This window comes from Diabrotica virgifera, chromosome 4 (assembly GCF_917563875.1).
Source record: "Diabrotica virgifera virgifera chromosome 4, PGI_DIABVI_V3a".
Lineage (NCBI taxonomy): Eukaryota > Metazoa > Arthropoda > Insecta > Coleoptera > Chrysomelidae > Diabrotica > Diabrotica virgifera.
In genome coordinates, this window is record NC_065446.1 from 118,153,694 (window position 1) to 118,174,645 (window position 20,952).

General features: G+C 33.4%; 1 protein-coding gene across 1 annotated transcript in view; it reads right to left on the reverse strand.

Annotated features, from left to right (window-relative positions):
• Nucleotides 1-3,183: 3,183 nt before the first annotated feature.
• Nucleotides 3,184-20,952, reverse strand: part of LOC126883134 (uncharacterized) — a 31,477-nt gene continuing 13,708 nt past the window's right edge. The window contains exons 2-4 of the mRNA XM_050648383.1: nucleotides 11,755-11,807; nucleotides 11,340-11,448; nucleotides 3,184-3,601 (exon numbers count right to left, since the gene is read on the reverse strand). Coding sequence (XP_050504340.1) covers nucleotides 3,378-3,601; nucleotides 11,340-11,448; nucleotides 11,755-11,807 — 386 coding nt within the window. The 3' untranslated portion in view covers nucleotides 3,184-3,377. The remainder of the gene's footprint in view (nucleotides 3,602-11,339; nucleotides 11,449-11,754; nucleotides 11,808-20,952) is intronic.

Genomic DNA, 20,952 nt, shown 5'->3' on the forward strand with positions numbered 1-20,952 from the left:
AAACCGAATCAGAAATTTTTTTCAGACGGGAGCGGTCTCACCACATGGACTATTTAGTAAATACAAAATCATCCCTTATGTCGTATCCCCTCTCTCCCATATCACTGGGTATCACCGACGGCGAGCCGAGTAAGTCCACGATCTTTAAACCCACGTACTTAAAGTTTGCGTGTGTATCACAAAGATCTTATACACATAGATTTGGCCAACTCGGAAAAATAGCGTAACGCGGAGCAGTTCGGGTCGGTGGTCTATCTATCTCCCTCTACCGGCGCTTAGCTTTCTCTCTCTAGCATATGATGGCCGCCGCCTCTATGTTTCTGTCGTTCCGTTACTCCCACCTCTTGGTAGATACGCTCACACTCGCACGACAGACAAAGATAGCTAGACCACCGTACTTGATATCGACGTTACACCCCGATGCATTGAGTAGCATATCACTAGCCAGATCTATTCTTGACATATCTCTGGTGTATCACGCGCTTTAGCTTTGTTATGAAGAAGTATAGGGCTTTTCATTCACAGTCATTTGTTTTTCGAGCTTCTGTCATGTGTCACATAATATTAATATATCTACGTCATACGTTATCAAAGACGTATGACGTAGATATATTAATATTATGTGACACGTGACAGAAGCTCGAAACAAATGACAATCGATGAAAAGCCCTATTGATAAGGTGTATTGTCTTTTTTATCATGATCCATATTTCTATGGCATATGTTGGTATTGGTTGTATGATAGTTTACTAAATAGTCCAATATATTTACTAAGTAAATACAATTAAAACATCTTAAATTGGAATCATTATTTCTTAAGGGTATAGGCGCAAAATGTCGTCTGTCAAAATGTTTATGTATTAATTTTTTTTTCGAATTCTGAAAAAACTAATAAGTATTTTTGAAAAATTTAAACGCAGAATGAAAGATTGCATTATTGTTAAGGGCCGAAAGTAACTGAAAACTTCTATAATGTTTATTTTAATAAGTTACAAGGGTGAAAATAAAAGAGAAAATTTAGTGTGATTTTTAATTGCAAATATTTCATTTAAAAGAAACTTTTAATTTATTCTAAGAGACTTACATCATCATCATCAATTGCGTTACAACTCTTCGTGAGTCTTTGCCGCGTTTACTATTGCCTTCCAAGTATGTCGGTCCTGTGCCACTAATTCCCATTGTCTCACTCCCATTTTCTCCAGATCTTCTTTAACTGCATCTTTTCACCTTTTTCTGTGCCGTCCTACAGACCTTCTTCCATCTGCTCTTTCTCAGAACACATTGTTTATAAGGCGATTGTCGTTACTGTGCATCACATGCTCTGCTCATCTGAGTCTATTGGCCTTTATATATCTGACTAGATTTTCCTTTCCGAATAGAGACTAACTTATTGTTATTGTATCTGCGCCTCCATTCGTTTGTCACACTCTCTTTGCAAGGGCCATCAAGGATCATTCGAAGGATTTTACGTTCTCACACCAGCAATTTATTTACTTCTCTTTTTGTTAGTTGTTGTCCATGTTTCGTTTCCATACGCGACTGCTGATCGTGTTATGGTTTTATATATCTGGATTTTTGCACCCCGTGAAAGAAGTTTTGACTTCATTAGATGTTGCATTGCAAAGAAAGATGTGTTTCCTGCCATTATTCGCGTTTCAACTTCTCGTTCTATTTTGTTGTCAGTTGTAGTCGTTGCTCCTAGATATTTAAATTCTTTAACCACTTCGAAGTTATGATCCTTTATAGTAATGTTTTGCCTTATTCGCCGTCGTTCTTGTCTTGAGACGATTATGTATTTTGTTTTGTCTTCATTATACTTCTAATGTTGATTATGCCACTGCATCTACGTAATCAGCAAAGGCGAGTATGATTTTTGCTCCTCGAGCAGTTATGTCTGGTTTGATTTTTGATAAATTTTTCGCATGACATATTCTAAGGCCAGGTTAAACAACAATGGGGACAACGGATCTTCCTTTCTCAGTCCAGAATTTACGCAGAAAGCATTTGATATTTTCCCCCTATTCTAACTTGAGTAAAGGAGTTACTTACACACATTTATGTTACCGCAGTTAGTTTCTTGGGTACGCCGAGCTCGATCATTGCCTTTCATAATTTTGCACGACTAATTGAATCATAAGCCTGTTTGAAATCTATAAGGGTCTGATGCACGTCTTGATTATATTCACAATACTTTTCATGCATTTGTCTTATTGTAAATATTTGATCAATAGTCGATCTTCCAGGCCTGAAATTACACTGGTGGTCACCAACTATTTCTTCGGCGTATGGTAGTAATCAGCATCCAGCATTCCATCTCTTAAAAGATATAATGCTGAAATACAAAACTGGAGACCGTGGACAGGAAGAAGAGGAAGACCTCAGATGCGATGGAAGGACGATATTGTAAAAGCTGCACGAACTAACTGGAAAAGCGCAGCCAAGGGCAGACGGAAATGGAAAGAAGAGTTAGATAGAAGTGGGCTAAAGAAGAAGATGAAGATGGTAGTAATCTTTTTAATAATACTTAAGTCAATATTTTATACGTAGTGTTGATTAGTGAGATTCCTCTGTACCTAATTTATGCATGATTCCTGTTTTCGTTTCTTGTACATTGGTACAATAATACTACCACACCATTCTTTCGGCATTATTTCTTGTTGCCAGGCCTTTTCTATTAATTGATGGATTTTACTTATGAGTTCATGACCGTCTTTTTAATTAGCTCGGCATCAATATTGTCCAGACCAGGGGATTTATCGTTTTTAAGCGAGGGACTTTCGACCCTCGGAAATCACGTAATCTTTCATTCTGCGTTAAAATTTTTCAAAAATACTTATTAGTTTTCGCAGGATCCGAAAAAATGAATACATTTAAAACACATTGAAAATTTTGACAGGCGATATTCTGCGCCTTTACCCTTAATGTCGTTATTTCGTTAAGAATATTTTGCACATTGTGGGTGACAATAGCAGGAGCCGAAAGACCCTTTAGTTACGTTCTAGATCTACAATAAAGCAGGATAGGTTAACTGGCCTAGTAACTTTGTGCATTGAGCATGATTTGGCAAAATCAGAAAACTCGAAAAGCTGTTGTAAATATTTTATATTTATAATGTTAATTATTATTTATTATTGTTAATTTTAGTTGTATAGGTACTTATAATCTAAATAAAAAATTTCAAAATTCCAATTTCTTTTTTTAATAAATTCAATCTTTATAAAAAGAACCCCTACGTATGCATATATGAAGTACATGTTATAGTAACTTAAATACATCTACTTAATTTATTATCTGTGTTACAATGTAGGGATATAATTAGTAACATTTCAAGCTGCACCATCGCGCATCGGTTTAAGCAACCGGTTTAAAAATTCACATCACAAAGCAGCTTCACAAATTGCATATATGCCTCTAAAATGTTGACGCTTAACGTTCCAGTGAAGTCCGGTTAAACCATTATATCTCACTTCTATACGGTTTCCCGCGTTGACATTGGGATCCCAGTTGAAGTAGTAGATTGGAAGCCGTGTAGTTTTCCATACCCATCCTCTCCCCTTTTTGGCTCCTGCAGTCCAAAATGAATATTCGGCTCCACTCCCATCTGAAAATAAAAATAAAAATAACTTAACGTTAAGTAAAAACTCCCTGGTGTAGTTGGTATAAAATTTTTAATGAAGAATTAAATTTTTTTTTAATCCAAAAGGATTACATTTAGAACCTTTTCGGACTCATCAGTCCATCATCAGTAAACCTAAAAGCAAGTAATCCCACTTAAGATTACTTACTCCCTGTCCTTGCAAAATAGCCACAATGCCAAACACTGGCTGGATTAAATGTTCTAACTACATAGTAAATATTATAATAAAATAGTTTAAATTAAAGTTTTTTATGCTTTATAGTATAGATGCTCTACCACTAGATACTTTATAGTACAGATGCTCTACCACTATAGTACATATGCTCTCTAGTATAGATTATATTACGTCTGCATTGAACCACGTTAAGTCTGTCAATGATTTGTAAGGATATAGAAATACTTCAAATGTCAATGACATTGACATCCAGGAAAGGGCAATTTTTGTCTAACCAATGTTAGGATCCAATGCAATTACGGAGATTTGAGTTTTATAGTATTTTTACTACAAAAACGTTATTACGTAGGTCAAAATTTTTGACGTAAGAGAACTGTCAAAACATTAGAATGTGACTTTTCATTATTGCCATGTTTATAATAAACATGACAATAATGAAAGTCACATTCTAATGTTTTGACAGTTCTCTTACGTCAAAAATTTTGACCTACGTAATAACGTTTTTGTAGTAAAAATACTATAGTATGTTTTTAGTGTTGGAATGAACGTAACCTTAATTTTAATTTTGATATTAGAAATTTAAATTTTACTTTTTAATTATTGTAACTATCACTATAAGTTGACTATAAAATTAAATTGATCAAAATTATTATTGTCAAATGGTAATGAAAAAACAATGTATGAATAAATGAGTGATTGTATGTATAAGAGTAAATAAAGTCTATAGAGCAGCGTTTCCCAAACTTATTTTTCCGTGACCCGGTTAATTTTGTGTTTATACTTCGTGACCCACTATTTTTTTGCATACCCTGGTGTGTATGTACAAGAAAACATATTTAAATATTTTTTATAGTTTTATATATTTTAATGAATAATCATTAGCCCAAACAAAAATGTAATAAAATAAAATAAAAATACTTTAGTAATGAGAAGTGTGCAGTTATTTCTGGTTAACTAAAAACTTCACGTGAGGAAAATATGTTAATTACATATATCCTCAGGTCTGGTTCGACTTCCTAACGGTTCCTATATTTATTTTTGAGAGAAACCAGTGTTGAATACCCTGCCCCCACACTTATAGGTCGTAACAAAAGGAATTTGAAACTTTATCGCTTTTTCTGCTAAAACTGGGTACTCCTGGCGGCAAGACAGCCAAAAATCTATCAGTGGTATTTTGTCATAAATATGTCTTTGAGTGTCCTATCACACGATATTTCAATTACTGACTCAATATCTAAGTCCGGAAGTACTGTCTCGGATTCTACGTCCATTGTAAATGGATTCCTTATCCATGCCTTGTTGCTGTGGATGAGGATATTCCTTCAGATTTGCCTCCAGTCCTAGCAGGTGTTCCTTGAAAGCTGCTGAAATCTCATCAGCGCTCATCATCATTTGTAATTTCCTGCTTCCGCGCGACGTGTCCACAAATTAAGTTTTTTGTTGCAGCTTCCATCTTCTCTTGTACTATATTGCTACTCTGTAATGTCATATTTAAATTATTCAAGAAGTCAAAAATATCACATAGATAGGCTACCTTGATTAACCAATTGCAATTGACATCATGATAACTGTGTTTAAATTGAAATGTTACATCCCTATCCGATGGTGGATGTTGTTCTAAGAATATTGAAATTTATTCCTTCAATTCAATTAATTTAATTAAAGTTTTTTTAAAATATTCCCTTTTGATAGCCAACGCACTTGATAGTCAACAGTGTAAAAGAGGATGTTCATGTGAAACGGCGAGGCGAGGCGACCCGGCATTTTAATTTCGTGGCCCGGTACGGTCGCGACCCACCATTTGGGAAACGCTGCTATATAGAGGTCTGGGTGAAAGTTTGAATGGTGAATTAAAAGAGAAATTAGCTAATAAGGGTATGCAGAATTAAATTTCTTAAAAGTGTAATGTTGTTTGTATAAATCTAGTAGGATATTAGTTCTGTATAAATATAGGTAACTACACACAAACAAACTTATACGGAATCATCTGATATTTCTTATTATTTCGTGCGAATTAAAAAAAAAACGAACACACGAAGTCAAACAATATTTATTTTAAAGCAATTTTTTTATTGGCTTTAGGATTAGACCATGCGGCCAGAAAAAAGTAAGTAGTACATACATAAACATAATATATCTTATCTAAATTATCTAATTAGTAATCTAAGTTAAGGTTATCTAAGTCTGACCAACCTTTTTGTTAAGAATAGATATAATAAACATTTTTTTTTCAAAGTGAATTTTTGTTAAATTAATCTTAATAAACATTTTGGGATAAGGACAAGGGTCACAGTTTTCTCATCCAAGGGTTTATCTTAGCATTTTTTATTAAGTATTGATTACCTATATACCCACCCCACACGGTAAGGCAGGCATGTAGGCAATCAAAAAGAAAGACATTTAAGGTTACAAGCCTAATCTAGTCATTCTATAACTTAATTTTACAGTCATAAAGGAAAAACAAAATAAAATCAAAAATACGTTTATCACTCAGTGCCAAAAGATACATAAATTATAGGGACCGTAAACGTTTAAACTTCTTAAATTTTTTGTAAGAATGTCCGACTGATGTGTGTACTTCTTACAATTAAAAAATATATAGAAAAAGACTGTTTGACTTGTACACACTTCTATATAAAGGCCGATTCTCATTAGACGTGCAAGGAACCGGCAAGGCAACGGCAAGGCACACGCTCGGCACGGGCAAGGTTTTCACAGCCAATTCACACTGAGACAGGCTTGTCCCTGTTCTCGAACACAGTCAATGAGCATTTCATCTTGCTCCGATGAAAAAGCAGGTCTCTCTTGACGCTTCATCGTCTATTGTCACTATGAAACTGATATCAAACAACCACGATTGCAGATTGCTTGCCGGTACGGGATTCACACTGTAGTGACCTTCACGGCACGTGCTAGGCAAAGATTGGGTGCATTCAGCAGACTCAATCGATGACTAATCGCTTAGTGATTTTCTGCTGGATGCCACATAAATTGTCGATTAGTTATCATTCGATGACTTATCGGTCGTCATTTTAAACATCGGTTTTGAAATATGATTACTTAGCAAATCAAAATAAGATTGACGTATGACGTGTGTGTAACACGTATTTTTAAGTTAGGTATCTTTAAAAAAACATGAATTGAAGGCTGAAAGGCATATAAATCACGCTGATAAATATCTGAGCTGCTTTGTTGGATTATTCGTATGTACGTATGGTTTACCTATGTTGCAAGAAATTCAAGAATTTGAAACTATGTATGAATTAAACGGGGTTATCGATAAATTAACATTTCATAATAATTTTCATTTCTGTTCTTGAGGTGTCTTTCACGTATTTGCAAATCATTTTGAAAAATGTGACAGTTGTCATAACCTATTTCGTATGTACATGAAAGTATACCATTCAGAAGAATCGTTAGCGATTACACATCGCTAAGTAATCGATTAGTCATCGCAGTTTTCTGCTGAATGCAGCCATTGTTTCGAAAAGAACGTCGCATGCAAAGCCCGTCGCTTGCCGGTGCCTGGCACGCATAGTGTGAAGTACATCCCGTGCAGTGCATAAGATTTTATGTAAAATGTATTTTGCCGAGCCGATGCCTTGCCCATGCCGAGCACTTGCCTTGCGCTATAATGAGAATCAGCCTTAAATCTAAACGGGAACTGGTGTATGTTTTCAAAAGACTGATAGTGTGTAAATAAATTTATTAAATCAGCTAAGTACTTTCAGCATATTAATGCCATCATCAGAGCTATCCTATAAAAAGACTAAGTTGAAAAATCTTATTCATAAAAAATTATAAAGTGAAACTTACGTCTTATAGGTGTAAAAACCTCAAAAGAAGAGAAAACTTCGAACAAACACATTCTATAGTTTAAAATCAACCCAGGGATATAACCACTGGTTAGGGTAAAAACCCTTAAATGTTTAAAAAATCACATTTAATGTGTTTTTATAATATGGCTACCATTCTTACAAACAACAGCTGTTACTGACAATATTCAAAAACGACAGGCTGCTGACGGAAACAATAGTTCCTAGCGACATCTGTGTTATTAAAATTATTTAAAATTTTTGAAAATGATCAAGTTGTCATATGTAGGTTACTAATTGGTATGAAGTTAAAGTTAATATGAAAAACTAAAGTAAAATTTAAATGACAATTGTTACGTTTAAAGTAAAGTTAAATGTGAAAATAATCAAATTATCAAAGTATTATTAATTATTAAAAAACCAAACAACCAGTCAGTTTTGACCAAACATAGAAGTGAGATAGATGAAAACCAAAGGAGAAGCACCGTCAGACAAGCTCAGAGTTCCAAAACTGTTTGAAAACAATATTATTATTAAAAAAGCCAAATCGAAAATATTTACTTAATTGTAATCAATGAAAGAAAATTCAAATATGTTATAAAGTAATGTTCAAAAAACTAGAGCAATTGTTGGGCATGCTGAATATAACAGTATTAAAGAAACTTCTTAAAGATTGGATCAAATTTACAATTTAATTGAACCTGGGTGTTAACACAATTTTGAGGATTTCTTTTTAATTCCCTGCTGATTTCTAAGTCTTCTAATAAATTCATTTTTGTATAGTTGTTAATGGGTATACTATGTAGAATCCTACTATCTCTTTGGGGACTGAAGATATGTTTAGAAGCATGTAAGTGATTGCCAAAACTAGATTTGTCAATCTTAGACAAATGTTCTTTGATGCGTGTTTCCAAAGGTCGCATAGTTCTCCCCACATAGGTAACAGGGCAGTCTCCACAGGACAATTTGTATATACCATTTTTTGATGTTTTTCCAATTTTATCTTTGGTGTGAGAAAAAATATATTTGATATTTTCCTTACATTTGAATGAACCTTAAATTATCATTTGAGAAATGGTTGGGTGTTTTACAGCTGATTGGACAATTAAACGATCTTGGCGAGCCATTATTACTTTTTGGCGCCTTTCCGTTGCTTTATTTTTGAGCTTTCCTAGTTCCTGTTACCTAGCATAGGTTTTAGACAGAACGCCCTGTGTTACGCCTAGCTCTACAGCTATGTCCCTCTGAGAACCTTACTTGCTCCACTCCACAAGACGAATAATATTTCCCCGCCGTAAGTTCTGTAACCCCACATGAGGCATATTTTCGTTTTTGGACGCAAAAGTTAGTTTATTTATTTTCGTCCAATTTCCAACTCAAGCTAATAGCCTATACCGTACCGAGCTGTACTATCTGATTGCCTTATCGATTTGTTTATTTTCAATAAAAACCTTTATTCTTCGCAACAATAACAATTTTTTGTCAAAAGAAATAAATATTGCTTTGAAATACATGGTGATTCCATTTGGTTGTGTGTATTTGAGAATGTTGGGGAAGAAAATTGATATATTATGAGATTATGAGGTGAAAAATAATTAACGGAATATATTGTAAAATATAGAATGAAAAGAAAAAAGGGGAATTATTTGAATTTTTGGAAATAATCAAAGTTGATAAAGATAATATACATGAAACAAAAGATTACAATAAGTGTGTCAGCCAGATACACAATACACAAACTGAATTTAAATTAAAGAATTAAAAATAATGAAAAGTTCAATGAAAACAATGTTCTATACAACTTGATTTTGTTTTGTTATAATAGATTAATTTATTTATAAGAAAAGAAAACTACATATTTTTTCCAGTTGTAGACTTTTTTTAGATAAACTTACTACAAGTGTACCTTTTAACGTTAAAAACTCAAATACTCTCATTTGAAAGCTGTATAATTATTTAAACAATCTCTATTTAAACAAATTACAAATTTTTGTTATAATAAATAAATTAATTTATTATAACAAAACAAAAGCAACGTTGACATTTAATAATGCGTTAGTTACATGGCTCTACTCGAGTTACTTAAGAGCAAAAAAAGAATGAAAAAAATTGCTTCATGGGAAGACGAGAAAATAGCCTTTTCAAAAATAAGTACTTTGAACCGATGAAACTTACAGATGATATAAAGAATACATAAGCAAAGTAATTTATTGTGAAGCATTAACTATTAATTTTATTTGGGATGCTAATTAGAGGATGATTTTCGCGATTCTTTTTACCAAAAAATAAAAGGGACCAACAATATTTTGAGCGTAACTCACTTACTTTTAATGTTAGAAGTAAAAAAAAACAAAAATAAACCCTTTTTTTAAATACTTTAAAAAAGTTGTAATAAGTTTTTCCCGAAAAATGCTCCGTTTTTTGGTTATTTCACTTTGAAATATTCGATTTGGAATTTGACGAATAAGAACCTACTTTTCATTAGCTACAACTTTACTTCTACTGGGTCTACAGACTTCATGCATACACTATTTTTTTTTTACTTTTTTATAAGCTATATTTTTGCTAAGAATATTTTTTTCGATAAAATACTTACTTTTTGAGTTATTTGCGAAAAACCGTCCAAAAACATGATTTTTTTTGTTAAAAATGAACATATTCACACGCAAATAACTCTATAGAACGAAAGTTGCTTAGAATTAGTCATTTTATCCAATTCCGGACTTATTTTTAATGTATATTTTTTCTCCCCCGAGAAGGGGGTTCACCTCCAATTTATGTAAAATTGAGGGGGTGTAGAATTGTAAACTCTTTTTATACAGTGCTAGTCAAAAGTCCGTACCCCCCTCGTATCTCTTACGTAAGGACGTAAGCTTCTTAACTAGTCATGGCAGGTGACGTAATAGTGGCAGATGACGTTACAGAGCCACTGTGACCGATAATTTTAAATGGGACCTTATGGTAAGTGATACCTCGTTTGAAAGGTATTCAAAATACCTATTCAGTCATACTAATTTTTTTATGTTTAAGTTGATTTTGATTTTGTTGAATAAATTAAATAAATATAATATTGTAGTTTCGCATTTAATTAAAAAAAATTCAAATGTCCGCCTATCGTTTTTTTTTGTCAAAAAAGTTGACGTTTTTCAATTGTCTAGTAGTTTTTACGTCAACGTCAACCTTTTTGACAAGTAATCATAGGCGGAATTTTGAATTTTTATTAATTAAATGCAAAACTACAATTTTATATTTATGTATTTCATTTATTATATAACTCAAACAAAATTGGTATGACTGAATAAGTATTTTCAATACCTTTCAAACGGGGTATCACTTGCCGTAAGGTCCCATTTAAAATTATCTGTCACAGTGGCGCTGTAAAGTCGTCTGTCACTATTACGTCACCTGTACCTGTCATGACTAGTAAGGAGCTTACGTCCGTTTATTTCTTCCCTCCAAATTTCACTATTATAGGTATAACCGTTCAAAAGATATGAGGGCGGGTACGGACTTTTGACTAGCACTGTATAATAACAGACAATTTCATCTACATCTACCTTTTCCCAAATTTTCATCCTTCCTTTATTTTTTTGTTTCAGATTGTTCTTTGATCGGGCTACTAGTCGTAGATGTTATTTAGTACTTAATAAAACCGTAGATACGAATTATTTTTTCATTTCAAGTTAGATAAAGTCAAATTTAGGGTACTTACAGCGTTCCTTTAACTTTTCATAAAGAAAGTTATTTTCTTCTTGTGATTCAATACTGACGAGATCCATGTAAAGAGATTTACAATATCTCCATGCTTCCCACCAACATTGCTAAAAAAGTATGAAAAATAATACCTATTAACTTCGTCCACAAATATTTTTTTTTATTTTTTATTGTATGTATGGTTCATTCCACCAACATACGCCTGTTTTGAATTATCGCGACAACGAATATTTCAGTGTGCAACATATTGTAAGAAGTATGAAAGTAAATGGCTCTAATAATTATTCCATTAAACAGCAATGTAATTTGCAATTAATTTTCGTTTTTCATATTTTGCACAATAAAATATTCGTTGTCGAAATAATCCAACACAGGCGTATATTCGTGGAATAGGGTATAGATATTTAACTTACCCGAACATTATCTGCAATAAAGTACTGACTGTTACCATAAGTTATCAGATTACCTGAAACATAGAATAGTTGGCATAATTCATCACCCACAATACTATTTTAGATAATTTTATATTTTTTTTTCACAGTTAAAATATTGTATTGTTTATATCTGAGTATCAGTGTATACAGAGTGAGTTTTGTTCATGAAACGCCTCAATTATTTCGAAAACGGCTTGCACAATTTTTATAGATTTTCGAGGGTAAGGGTCTTCTAATGCGCCGATATTATAGTGGTATCACAAACAGAAATCTACCCTAAATGGAAATATACGATGGGAACAAATAAAGGTTCTTCTGAGAACCAACTGACTAGAGATCTCGGACCGTGTATCCGAGTCTGTCACCTTAACATCGAGGACATTAGTAAAGCAAAATGCAAAGTGTTGCAAAAAGGCTACACGATAACGACATTTACCTAGTTGCCATACAAGAGACCCCTACTGAAGACAAAGTCCAGCCAGATTTAGGTGGAAAGATACGTGGCTACGATTTACTGAGAGCTACTTACGATAAAGATAACGGCGTCGTAGCATATATTCGCAGCAATATAGAAAATGGTTTCCTGCTTTCTGCTTCCAATAATAATGATATAGGTACATGAAGTGGTCACCAATATTGGAGAGATTACCGTAGTTAACATATATAAATCTCCAGCCACTACATGGAAACCAGAAGACTCATCCGCATCCTACTGTATACATAGGCGACTTTAACAGCCACCACAAAATGTGGAAGTATACCACAAATGATAAAAATGGGGAGGCACTAGTTGCATGGTCCGAAGAGCAAAACACGTATCTAGTTTTTGATGCCAAAGACAGAGGAACGTTTAAATCAGCTGCATGGAGAAGAGAATATAACCCAGATCTATGCTTTGTCTCAAAAGATACCAATGATAGACCACTAAAAATTGCGAGAAGTGTCCTTGCAGACTTCCCATATACCCAACATCGTCCTGTGCTTATCCCGATCGGCATATAAATCCCAATAATTAGATCAAATCCTCGGCCCAGATGGAATATTAGAAAAGCAAACTGGAAGAAGTTGTCGGAACAACTAGACCAGACCTTGAGCTGGGTCCCCCCAACTAGCAAAAGTTATGAGAGATTTGTGGGTGCAGTAATAAGCGCTGCCAAGGAAATCATCCTTAGGGGGAATCGCACAGAATATTTGCCCGGATGGACTGAAACATGTGAAGACTTATATGCGCAGAATATTCAACAAGAATCCTTATTTGTGAAATCAAACACACGCTGAGAGAAATGAAACTAGGTAAAGCACATGAGTTTGATGGTATTCATCCTGAGTTCCTGATACACAGTGGTGCATACACGAAACAGTGACTTGAAATGTTCTATACTGATATATATGTACTTCAGTCAGGTAACATTCCTTTCTCACTTCGCACCTTTCTCACAAGCGAACAAAGATAATTGCAATTGCAAAACCGGGTAAACTAAATGATAAGCCAGAAAACTACCGTCCCATAGCTTTTTTCAGCATGGTATTTAAATTATTAGAAAAACTTCTCAACAGAATTAGTCACAGGATACTTAAAAATGTCCCCACTGAAGCCCTAAGGACCAAGTCTTGTCATTAACAACTTTTATAGAAGTTAGTTTTCAAAAGAAATAAAAACAGCAACAGCATTCATAGATATAACAGAAGCATATGATAGTATTTTTAGACAAGGATTAATACGAATATATAAACTGGCTCGTATTATTCCATGCAGAAAGATAATTAACCTCATTGACAACATGCTGACAAACAAAACCTTCCAGGTAATAACGGGAAAAGAGATGAGTAGACAGATGAAACTTAATAATGGCCTTCCACAGGATTCTGGTCTTGACCCGTTACTTTTCAGCCACTACATTGCTGACATGCCTGCAATCGAATCTCGGAAGTTTGGATATGCTGACGACTGGACCCTTGCAACAAACCAACAATCTTTAGAATCTACAGAAATCACTCTCACGAGTGACCTATCCAATCCATCCTTAGCGAATACTTTTACCCCAGGCTGTGGGTGAAAAAACGTGATATAATTCAGGAATTTTTGAAACCTATCAGGTGTTGTAAAGGACGATGCCAGGAATAACTTCTACTAAAATGTAACCAAAAATATTGTGCGCTTTTTTTATTGTGATTTTCATTTGTTAAATTTGCAATGTTTAATAATTTTTAATTTTGCAGCTTAGGATATTGATTTTAGAGAAAAACTTTTTAATACAAAGTTGTAGTAAATTAAAAAACCTACAATTTGAGGTATGGTAAGTTTAATTTCGTTAACTAGTTATTGCAAAACAACCTGCGAAAAGTCCAAAATGGCCGTTTTTTACAATTGCATTATTTATTGTACAAATAATTTTTTTTATTTTTTAAAACTGTAAAATGAAGATCTTTGAATTCCAAACATAAAAAAATTGTAAAGCCAGATTAGCGAATTTGTTGCTTAGATATTATAAATTGTTTATCCCAAGAGGTCAAATGTCGAAGGCTATAACTTTTTGAAAAAAAATCGTAGAGTTGGTGAAATATCTAATCTCCTTCTAAAGAATTATATTTTTATATTCTGATGTAAATAAATGCGTAAAACATTTTTAAACCTCTTATTTTTGGGTTTGAAAATAAGGGGGCAAATTTCGTTATAAACATTTAGAGCTGAAACGGCCCTGTACGTCCTATGAGTTTCTAACTTACAGATTATTGTTTCTGAAGACGAAACGAAGATTTATAAAAAAATAAAAATTTTCTACAACCAACTGAAGCGGAGATAATTGTTTTTTTTTTTCTTACATCGTAGTGCCTTTATTTATAATAATAAAGAAATTATTTTACAGTCATTGACTAAAGAAAGACTATATTATCTTAAAATAAAAATTATTATAAAATATACTTACATTTAATTATTAAAAATTATTTTTAAAATCGGTGCTTTTGCAAGCGGCCGAATTTTGCAAATCGCTCGGAAAATTTTTACGTAACTTGCATTAAATTTTGACAGAAAACAATTTAATAATATTACCAATATAATATACAGTCTATTTACCACTGTATTTGTTTTTCTTGATGAACTTTTATATGTGAAATCCAAAACGAATAGTCACTACAAGAAGAAAAAGTTTTATATTGTATATCATAGTAAGAAGTAACATTATTATTATTAAATTTATATAACAATGAAAAAATTAAAAATATAGTTATATATTTCATATATATGTATCATTTTTGTAATATTATTTCTTCCGAAATGAAATTTCACATATAAAAGATTATCAAGAAAAACAAATACAGTGGTAAATAGACTGTATATTATAATGGTAATATTATTAAATTGTTTTCTGACAAAATTTAATACAAGTTACGTAAAAATTTTCCGAGCGCGCGGATTTGAAGCGAGCCGGGCGATTTGCAAAATTGGGCCGCTCGCAAAAGCACCGATTTTAAAAATAATTTTTAATAATTAAATGTAATTATATTTTATAATAATTTTTATTTTAAGATAATATAAGTCTTTCTTTAGTAAATGACTGTAAAATAATTTCTTAGTTTTTATAAAGGCACTACGATTTAAGAAAAAAAAAAAACAATTATCTCGGCTTCAGTGGGTTGTAGAAAATTTTTATTTTTTTATAAATCTTCGTTTTGTCTTCAGCAACAATAATCTGTAAGTTAGAAACTCATAGGATGTACAGGGCCGCTTCAGCTCTAAATGTTTATAACGAAATTTGCCCCCTTATTTTCAAACCCAAAAATTATCTCGGCTTCAGTTGGTCTTAGAATTTTTTTATTTTTTTATAAATCTTCGTTTTATCTTCAGCAACAATAATATGAAGTTAGAAACTCATAAGATGTACAGGGCCGCTTCAACTCTAAATGTTTTTAACGAAATTTGCCCCCTTATTTTCAAATTCAAAAATTAGAAGTTTAAAAATGTTTTACGCATTTATTTACATTAGAATATGAAAATATAACTCTTTAGAAGGATATTAGATGTTTCACCAACTCTCTACGATATTTTTTCAAAAAGTTATAGCCTTCGACATTTGACCTCATGGGATAAACAATTTATAATATCTAAGCAACAAATTCGTTAATCTGGCTTTACAATTTTTTTTATGTTTGGAATTGAAAGATCTTCATTTTAAAGCTTTAAAAAATATAAAAAATTATTTGTACAATAAATATTGCAATTATAAAAAACGGCCATTTTGGACATTTCGCAGGCTGTTTTGCAATAACCAATTAACAAAATTAAACAAACCATACCTCAAATTGTAAGTTTTTTAATATACTACAACTTTGTATTAAAAAGTTTTTCTCTAAAATCAATATCCTAAGCTGCAAAATTAAAAATCATTAAAAATTGCAAATTTAACAAATGAAAATCGCAATAAAAAAAAGCGCACAATATTTTTGGTTACATTTTAGTAAAAACACCTGGCATCGTCCTTTACAACACCTGATAGGTTTCAAAAATTCCTGAATTATATCCTGAAATCGACCTATTTTTTACCCACAGCCTGGGGTATTTAAGAAATGGAGATTACAACCAGGTACAGTCAAACCCGCTTATTAGAATACCTCTTAAAGGAATATCCCGGTTTAAGGAATAGAAATTTGAGGTCCCTAAACGTTTTTACTAGCGACCAATGATCGGATATTAGAATATCCCCGTTATAGGAATACTTTTGATTGACACGAATGCTATTCCAATAAGCGGGTTCGACTGTACTACAAAAACTGAAGTAGGTATCAGCTTTTCATCTCAACAACAGGCTGACAAACAGAGAATTACGCGTGTATTTTTAACCAAACTATTGAAACACAATAAATATCTGAAATACCTTGGGGTTACTGTAGACCAGTGGTTGGCAAACTTTTAATGGGGACCACAAAATTTAAGAAATTCTAGAGAAGGCCAGAATTATAGAAAAAATGCGTTTTGTGATAAAGCGGGCCATATACTATTCATTTCTATGGATCCACCTCGACGGGCCAGATTAAATACTTTAGCGGGCCGGAGTTGGCCCGCGGGCCGTACTTTGCTCATCACTGGTATAGAAAGATCGCTTACATTCAGAGAACACCTAACGAAAAGAGCAGCAAAACTAAAAACACGTAACAATATAATACAGAAACTCTGCGGCACTACATGGGGGTCCACAGCATCAATTAAAAATATTTATTTATCAAAAGAGTTCGAGTATGGCAGGCAAAGCGAGAGGTTGTGGGGCCGGTGTGTTTGGCGATAAGGTAAATTCAGAATCGAAACCTATCACAATAAAAACACCGGTTTTTAAAAGACCTATCGTTATCGATAATCGTTAAAGATAAAAAGTGTACTTGTGCGAAATAAAAAATAGACTTTAAAGTATATATAATAATATTTATATTAGTGCTGACGATAACATCTACTAATTTAATTTAAAATGGCCAGTGGCGGAACAATTCGAAAGGAAACCAATAGAAGGAACGAATATAGTAGCGATGAAGAATCGAAGAATAAAAAATATAAAGGGGATGAATTGTATTTTGAAAAGAGTAATATGACGAGACGAACACCGAATAAAAGCAACGATACAAATGAAGAGATGATAAAAATTATGCGGGAAGTTATGTGGAAAAATGATGAAATGATGGCAGAAATAAGAACCATACGGAAAGACCAAAAGGAAACGATGGAATATATTAAAGAGCTAAAAGAAAAAAACAAAAAATTGGAAGAAGGTTTGAAAATGGCAAACAAAAGAATAGAACAATTGGAAAAAGATAGACGAAGAAATAATATAGTATTAAAGGGCTTAACACTGGATCCTAACGACAGAAATCCAGTAAAGGAGTCAGTAGAACACTTCATAGTAAGAAATCTGAAATTACAGGTTAAACTGAGAGGAGCGGTGAAGATCGGAGACCAAATTTTTGTAGCAGAAATGGAAAACCTAACGGATAAGCTAAGTGTACTAAAAAACAAAGGAAAACTGAAGAATCTACAGGGACAAAAGGTGTATATAGAATCAGATTTAACAAGAAAGGAAAGGGAAATACAAGCAAAAATTAGGAAAATGGCAAAGAAGAAAAAGACAAAGGTAATACTACGAAGATAGGATATATGAAACTGGAGATTAATGGGAAGGAGTGGAAATGGGACCATAATAATGAGAATATTATACAAATTCACAGAAACATCGGGGAAAGGACTCCAAAAAAGTAATAAAAAATAATGAGACCGGACATACAACAATGACGACCAAGGCAATGAATGGGAAAAGCGATAGGGAAAAAGATGATGCACAGGTAAACAAGGATGAAAATAAAAAGAAGGAGAAAACTAGATTGCAGAAAAAAGGAGAGATAAAAATGGGAACATGAAATGTGAGAAGCATCAACGGAAAAGAGGAAGAACTGGTAGAAGAAATGATAAAACAAAAAATAGAAATACTAGGAATAACGGAACGAAGATGAAAGGAAAAGTCTTAAGAAAATACACAAAGGATATTGGTTACTTTGGGTAGGAACGAAGAAATATGGACAATAATAACAGCCTACGGAGTAAATGAAGATGCAAGAAAGGAAGAGAAAGATAAATTTTTCGAGGAGCTCCAAATGCAAATTGATAATGGGGAAGAAAACATAATTGTAATGGGAGATCTAAACGGTAGAGTCGGAAACAACAACAGCGGAATAGAGGAGTGCATGGGAAAAGAAGGAGAAGAAATACTAAACAGAAATGGTGAAAGAATAATAGAAATATGTATGGAGAACAAACTAGTTATAACAAATAAAAAATTTAAACATAGAGAAGTACACAAATACACGAGTGTACAAGACAGCAGAAACGAAAAATCAATCATAGATTACTTTTTGGTAAGCAGCAACAAATGGATAGAGTACAGGATACAAAAGTGAAAAGAGGCTCAGAGATTGGCAGTGACCACCATCTAGTAATAATGAGAATTAGAACAACAGAAGAAAAAGAAGAAAAGAGAAGAAAGGTAGTAAGCGAAAAAATAAAAAGTTACAAATTAAAAGAAGAAAGATATAAGAAGAAATTCCAAGAAAAATTAGATAATACTCTGAAAGGTAGGGAAAATACAAATATAGAAGAAAAATGGGAATATCTAAAAACCAGCATAATCAAAGCAGCTGAGGAAACTTGTGGGAAAACAAAAATAGCAAATAATAACGAGGAGAACGGAATGGTGGACGGAAGAAATTCGAGAGAAAATAAAGAACAAAAAAGAAAAATGGAAGAGATACCTAAGTACAAAACACCCGGAAGATTACGAGGTATATAAAGAAAAAAGGAAAGAGGTTAAAATAGCGGTGAAAGCAGGAAAGGAAAGGTCATGGGAGAGATTTGGACAAAAAATGACAAAAAATTATAGGGAAAACCAAAAACTCTTCTACGGAGCATTAAAACAACTCAGACAAAAGAAAGAGCACACGATGCCGAATATAAAAGGCAAGAATGGAAACGTACTAACAGAAGAAAAACAAATAATGGAAAGATGGAGAGAACATTTCAAAGAGCTAACTCATGCAGACACGGACAACATAGGGGAGATACAAGAAAGGAATGAAGAACAACAAGTGGAATCCATAACAAGAGAGGAATTAGAGAAAGCAACAGAAAGAGTAAAATTGGGCAAAGCACCAGGCAAGGATCATATTACCCCGGAAATGATAAAATTCATGGGGACAGAGGGAATGGATAGCATGAAAGAACTAATGAGTGATATCATAAATAGAGCAGAATTACCAAAGGACTGGAAGAAGGACTACTACCAATACACAAAAAAGGAGACAAGAAAAATTGTAATAATTACCGAGGTATCACCATATAAAGTATCCCTGGGAAGGTATTCGCAAGAATAATAGAGACAAGAATAAAAACCCAAATAGAAACAACTATGGAAGACACCCAGTGTGGATTCAGGAAGGACAGAAGCACGCAAGACCTAATATTCACATTAAGACAAGTAAGTGAGAAGGTAATCAAGAAGAATAGAGAGATACATATGTGCTTCATTGACCTGGAAAAGGCGTTTGACAGAATCCGAAGAAAGGACGTATGGAAGACACTAAAAGAAAGGGGAGTCGACAGACACATAATAGAAGTAGTAAAGGATATGTACAAAAATAATACAAATACAATAAGAACCAATAACGAGGAATCCAGAGAATTTACTACAAGTCAAGGCGTCAAACAGGGATGCGTGCTGAGTCCACTGCTATTCTCAGTGGTACTGGATGAAGCGATAAAGAAAGCCAAGAGAAGAATGAGAAAACTAACATTAGGATACTGGCAAATGAAACGGACTCAACTATCGGAGCTACTATTCGCAGACGACATGATATTGATAGCAGAAAACAGAGAAGACCTACAGAACAATCTTGAAATCCTAGAAGAAGAACTATCAAACATAAATATGAAAATTAATACAGAGAAAACAAAAACAATGATAATTTCAAATACGAAGAAGACACACGCAATAGAATTAGACGGGAAACAACTAGAGCAAGTGGAATATTTTAAATACCTAGGAGTAATAATCGAAGCAAATGGTAAACAAGACATGGAAATAAACGAGAGAATGGGACGAACAGGAAGCTTATTTAACGCTATGAAAACAACATTTTTGGGGAAAAAAGAGATACCGGAGAAAGTAAAAACGGCAGTCGTTAAATCAGTAGTTAGACCAACAATCATGTATAGCAGCGAGACATGGACATTGACGGGGAGACAAAAATCCAGAGTCAATGCTATGGAAATGAGGTTCCTGAGGAAAATAGCAAACAGAAAGAGGACAGACAAAATACGAAACGAAACAATTAGACAAAACCTAAAACTGGAACCAATCAATGAAAAAATAGTGGAGGGACAACTTAGATGGTTCGGGCACGTGTGTAGAATGTCGAACGAGAGGCTTACAAAACGAGTGTTCGAAACGAGAGTGCAGGGGAAAAACAAAAGTGGAAGACCAAGAGTTATGTGGGTAGATGAAATCAGGAAAGAAGCCGAGAAGAAGGGATTGACATTGGAAAGTGCAAGAAACCTAACGCAAGATCGGAAAGCATGGAGACTACAATGCCAAACTCAACTCCACCAGCCTTACACCTAAAGGTAGAAAGGCTTAGGACTAAGTA